At 55.3% G+C, this 6,000-nt stretch overlaps 1 protein-coding gene across 1 annotated transcript in view; it reads right to left on the bottom strand.

Moving 5' to 3' along the window:
- Positions 1-1,463: 1,463 nt before the first annotated feature.
- LOC101578749 (netrin-1) overlaps positions 1,464-6,000 on the bottom strand; it is a gene marked incomplete at its 5' end in the record, with an annotated part of 73,667 nt that continues 69,130 nt past the window's right edge. The window contains one exon of the mRNA XM_004645158.2: positions 1,464-5,538. Within this exon, the coding sequence (XP_004645215.2) occupies positions 5,210-5,538 (329 nt within the window). The remainder of the gene's footprint in view (positions 5,539-6,000) is intronic.

The following is a 6,000-nucleotide window of genomic DNA, read 5'->3' as shown; positions in this document are numbered from 1 at the left end:
ATTCAAGTTGGATAGACCTCGATGCCTTGTCTTGTCAGCTAGAATGGGAGACCCTGAGAGCGCTGGCTCCTGCTGTGATCTGGTTCTTATCAGCAGTGTTTCCTGCAGGCTGTGGGCCTAGGGCTGCACCTGTTCACACAGGGTCTGGCTATGATAGAGCTCCAAAGGACACAGCACTCGCAGGCATAGACAACTTTATGGACAGAAAAGCCACACCATGAAAGTCCTTGAGAACTAGAGCCTTGACCTAAAATGATCACAGCTGAGAATCAAGCTGCCATATGTATTATGAAACTCCTAGCCTCAGTCTCAGGGGGCCCTAAGTCCTGCCAACAGTCCCACTCACCTTGGAGATTGCAGAAAGGCTTGCTTTCCCTTGGCCTTAGCAACCAAGACCTGCCCTGTTCCCACCCACCCACCATCAGTCATAGTCATTGAGCAGGAACTCCTGAGATTGACTGGGACCCCCTTAGCCCCTGGATATGCTCTCAGTGCCTGGCTCCTTGTCCTCACAGCTAGGTCCCCAAGGAGACTGGGCCACCAGTGTCATCCCAAGAAGCAGCTGATCTCCAGCCAGCTTGTTGCGTGGCAAGGGAAGGCTTACATGGCCTTCCAAGGAAGGGCAGCCAGTGGAATCCGCCGCACTCAAGGTCCAGACCAGGCCTGTGGCTGAGCCTGGTCTCAGAAACAGCTGGGTGCAGAAATGATCATTTCCTGGTGCCCATCAGTTCCACTTTGTGTGGCAACACAATGCGTTCCTAATGGCCAGAGTGTTTGTTTAATACAGAAATCACAACCATTTGGAGATTTAAATATAGCCTCTCCGAAACCCAGCGAGCTCAGCTCCTGGTGGCTGCGTGGTGCTGGCACTAGCCCAGTCTGCGCACTGCATGAGCCTTCAGCAATGGCTTGGAAGAAAGCCTTTCGCAAGATCTCTAGGGTTTCACCAACCCTGTTGTATTTCCTTGTTAGTCTCTACTTAGCTTTAAGAAACAAGTTATGTAAAAATCAAGAAAAAAAAAAAAAAAGATTTCCAGGTTCAGAATCAGTTGGGGAAAAGTAAAGGTTGCTTTTTCCCTGATGCTGCGTATCAGGCAAGTGGGAAGAAACCCCCTTCTGTTCCCTGTACCTTAAGATCCTTGCTAGATTGGGAGCTCCAGAGAAAAGCAGGATCTATTTCAGAAGCAGCAACTGGAAGACATACCATCCCATGTGAGAGCCTTTTTGCTCAAACTAGCATTCCTGGGCCAGCAAGTGCCAGGACTCTCCCAGTCAAGCTGCCCTTTTCCTCCCTTTTTTGGGTAGTTAAGACTCCGTTTGCTGGGGAGTTATGCTAAGGCAAGAGGCCGTATTCCGCGAGTTGCTGGAAGACTTTGCCATCCAGACTCCCCACATGCCCACCACTCGTGGCTCAGGCCACCAAGAAAGACGGGAGACAGAACAGTATACAAGAGTTTATTTAATGATAATCTGAATTTAGTTCTATCATGTGGGGCCCACATTACAAGTTCCATCTGGGTCCATTACAACTCTAACAGAAAAAACCTTAAAAAAAATCCACAACTTTTTCCATGTCATTAAATATATTCATATATAATAACCATAATATATTAGTATGCATTGGAATGGAACACTGACCCAAACAATATGTCATGGTCACAACTAAACATTTACAATTCTGAGAGAACAGAAATCCGCAACACAAGAGGGGGCTGGGGAAGGGAGGGGAAGAGGGGGAGGGTGAGAGGGGCTGTCCATCGACACGAGGGGATCTGGCTTGGGTTTGGGCAGGGCCCCACAAGGACAATTTTGGTACCTACCCCTGGGGTATGGTGAGGCTGTGGTCCGCAGGAATGTCTGTCCTGAACCATGGCACATTATAGAGAGTCTAGTTTGCCCACTTTCTAGGCTTGGGGGATGGAGGGGGTCCTTCAAGTACTGAGACCCCAAAGGAACTATTTCCCAGTACCTAAGGGTCTCTTCTGATTTCTGTCTCATTCCAACCTGAGGCAACTCCAACCAAGTCTGTGCCCCTGTTACTACTGGGGCGGTTCCAAAAGGCCCCTAAGACCTTGGGCAGCTCCCAGCCTCTCCGGGCTTTGACCCCACACAGGTGTCCCCTCCTGTCTGAGGGAACTTGTGCTCACTGCCTCCCCACTGCTTTCCAATACAGAAGCTGTGCACAGAGCCACAGCCTGCAGGTGCTTCAGGTGGGCCAACCTCTTCCCTATCCCTCCACTTCATACCTTTTGAGTTTCTGTGTATCAGTAAGCAGGCACTCGGCTGTCAGGAGCACCAGGCCACCCAACCCAGCTGGTAAAAAAAAAAAGGGGGGGGGGAGAGGCCCTGGGGAATTTTTTAAAAACCAAAAAAAAAGACTAAATCTGGTCCTCAAAAACCTACATATCACAGTTCTGGTTAATACACTCTTCAAAATCAAAATCTAGTTCCGTTTTACATCCCTTCTACCTGTACAAGCTGCAACTGCGACGCCTTGATTCTGATTTCCATCTCCTCCCTGGAGTGGGAGCCGGGTGGAGAGGGGGTGGCTTTGCTGAGGCTGGGTCCTTAACGTGGAGGGCAGGGGCGGGAAGCAGGGCCGTGGGCCGGTTCCGGAGGCTCATCACAGGGAAAGCAGCCTAGGATGAGCTATGCAACCCCAGCAGTGACCTCATCCCTGACCTCGCTGATCTGGCCACCCTGCCATAGTCCCCCCCAGGGTCAGAACACTGGGTGAGTGGCCTGTGCCACCCAGGAAAGGGGCAGCTGGGCCAGAAGGTGGGGTTGGAGGCCAGTTTGGTCTTCAGTGAGACACCCTGTGGCTGGGCAGACCCTGATTCCACTGCTGAGAGGCTCTCACTGCACACAGGGTAAGACCCACCTCCAGAGAGCTGCTTTAGCAGCTAATGGTGTTAGCAGATCACGCTAGGCCCAGGGCCTGGCGAGAGGCCCTTGCCCTCCAGCTTTAGGTTTCAGGGAGCCAAATGCCCCTGCCTAGGGCAGTTGTCTTTCCTCTGCCCCTGAGGCATCTCTGCCAGTCTCCTAGATTCCCTCCAGCCTTATGCCACATACCCAGAGCAGCCAGACCACCTATGATGAGGGCTGAAGAACTGAGGTCTACCGTCCTGGAACCTGGGGTTTCCCAGGACTACCCGCAGATAAAGCTGTGTCCTACCCTGCTCCATCCAGCACTCTGGCTGGCCACTCTGGAAATATCGCACTTGTCCCTACCCTCTCCCAGGCTCCTGTCTCTAGGCTGGATCCAAGGTCCTTGGGAGGCCAGTGCCTGGTCTGGGCGGCAGTTCATGACATCCTTCACAGCCTGCTGTGGGGCTTGAGGGCAGGTGATAGCTAGAGTGGGTTCTGGGATCCGAGTCCCAGAGCTGCATGCTTGCAGCACGACCCTGGGCAAGTGCATGCCAGTTCCCTCCCCGGCAGCAAACAGATGGGACTCCTTGTCCCACGAGGTTCTGACAGGATAGGAATATGGAGGTAAAGTGCCTGGCACAGAGCAGGTGCTAGTTAAATGGCAGTTAAACAGCGACACGGGCAGAAGTGAGGGAAGCAGAGGGAATCCCAGTCGCCAAAAGGCCAAGCTTCATTCTTGGTATACCGGCTCTTTGGAGCAGCCAAGCTCTGGCATGGAAAATGAAACCAATTTCCTGCCTGAGAGAGAGCCAAGCTTCTCATCCCATGTGCCGGGTGTGAGGATGGAGTCAGAGGCCCAGCACAGTGCACAGCTTGGGAGGGCAGGGAGGCGAGAGGCTCCAGAGCACAGAAATAGGCCCTGCAAGACAACTAGACTCAAAGGCTGGGGCCTGCTTGCGTGGAAACAGTCTCTATGGATTTGGGAAGGGGTTGGGCATCCTGGAAAGTATGGGGGATCCACAAAGAGGATGGCCTGGAAGGAGTGCTCAAGGTGCTACCCAGGCTAGACCACAACAGCCCTCAGGGTGGCTGCAGCAGGCTTTTTAGCCCAATACGCTTGTCTGTTGCCTTGGAAGTGAACAGTGAGGGGAGCAACATAAAGTGGTCAAGGCTTCCATGGCTCCCAGGAGTGTGGCCTTTCCTGGCCCTGTCTGCCTGTGGCATGGGCACCCAGGCACCTAGCTGAGCCAGCAAGCCCTACCCTGACTCCAGAAGGCCCCCTCCCCTGAGGCCAGCCCGCTGTGGCATACTCTGCCTGCCCATGCCCTTTCCAGCTGTTGACACTACTGAGGGCCTTGTGGGAGCTGATGTCATTACACAAATAGTGTCATTGCTGTAAACCCAGCCAGTGCCCCTTCCCCCTCCCCTGGAAAATGTCATAAAAGAGGCTGGTTCCAAGTTTCCAAAAAGGAAACACTCTGGGAGGTTTTGCCTTTGCAATGCCTCCTCCCACAGGCAGCTCCAGGGTGAGGCGGTGACCACCCGGCTTGGGCTTCTCAGGGGTGTCCTTGGGCCTGCTGCTTGACTGGCCAGAGTCCTGGACCAGCCCCCAGCCAGCTTGGGCCGCAGGAGCCTCGCCTCCTCACAGCGAAACCCCCGTTCCATACCCCACACCCCACCCAGGAGATCCAACCCAGCAGGTGGCCATGGAGACCAGAGGTCACATGAAGAATGCTGCAGGCCAGGCTACTTCCCTCCTCCCAGTGCCACCCCAGCCTCTTCAGATGGGGACCAGGATGTCACAGCCAGGAGTCCTGTGGGAATTCCTAGACAGCAAAGAGGGAAAAAGGAGGGGCCTTATCTCTTGGGTTGGGGTGGTTGGTCAGGCTTGCTCAGCACCCCTGCCCAGGCTGCGGGCCTAAAAATTCACAGTTCTCCTGTCCCCTTCTCCATACCCATCAACGACCTGCGTCTGCAGCCTGCCTGTGCCATTCTGTGCCTGCTCCCTGGCACCAGGGAATGCTGCCCCCCCCAGCCCCTCCACGGTGACCCAACCTAGCCCTAGGGAAGCGCATCTCTGCTCTGGAAGGAGCCCCGTGAGGTAGCTGCGTCTCGTCCTCATTTCTCCAGGACCTAGCCTGCTGTGCACCCTGCTTTGCGAGTGCCACTTGGCTAAGGGCACGCAGGGTGAGGCTGGGGGAGGGGCCGCCAAGGGCCCCGCCCCATGCCGGCTGCGGCCCCGCCCCCACCCTCCCCCCACCTGGGAAAGCCCTGTGGGCCAAGTCCACCTCGGCCTCCGCCTGCTTGCGCTCACCCGGCCGTGGCGCCCCGCTGCACCACGCTAGGCCTTCTTGCACTTGCCCTTTTTCTCCCTCTGCTGGAATTTGCGCAGCCGCCGTGCCCACGTGTCCCGCCACTGGATCACCAGGCTGCTCTTATCAGCCACAATGCCGCTCTGGTCGGGCGAGTCCTCAGCGTTGCCCAACAGCAGATACTTCTTGAGGGGCTTGATTTTGGGGCACTTGCAGGCGATATCACGGGAGCGGATCCACAGGCTCTGGTCACCACGGCGAATGCGGCTTGTGCCCTGCTTGTACACGGAGATGATGTTGACCGTGAACTTCCACCAGTCTCCTGCCTTGTCCGCCTTCAAGATATGGATCTGGACGGCTGCAAGGAAGCACAGGCCAGCAAGTGGGCCACGGGTGAGGAGCGAGGCCTGGGCTCCCAGCCCCTGGGGCCAGGTGGGCCCTACCTTGCTTCTCCTGAGAGACCCGGGAAAGGGAAAAGAGGACCAGAGGGAAGCAACTGCTGAAGGTGCCCCAAAGGCAGTAGACAAAGAAGAGCAAGGATGATTTGGAGCCACCCCGGCTGACACCTGGGCCAACGCCACTACAAGAAACCCTTACTTTGAAGGTGCTACCCAACATGCTTTTGGGAAGGAGTCATCTTTTGGATTGATTGATTGGTTGATTGATTGATTGACAGGGTCTCACTATGCAGAAGGGACTCCTAGTGATCCTCCTGTTTTCAGCCTCCCCAGAGCTGGGATTACAGGTGTGCTCCGTCATATCTGGTCTCAGTGACAGCGCAACCAGGGGGCAAGGCCTGCATAGCATGTGGTGCCAGGGA

Source organism: Octodon degus, unplaced genomic scaffold (assembly GCF_000260255.1).
Source record: "Octodon degus isolate 3935 unplaced genomic scaffold, OctDeg1.0 scaffold00219, whole genome shotgun sequence".
In the NCBI taxonomy this organism is placed as follows: Eukaryota; Metazoa; Chordata; class Mammalia; order Rodentia; family Octodontidae; genus Octodon; species Octodon degus.
The sequence above is the reverse complement of the archived record's forward strand: the minus strand, read 5'-3'. Positions and strand labels throughout refer to the sequence as shown.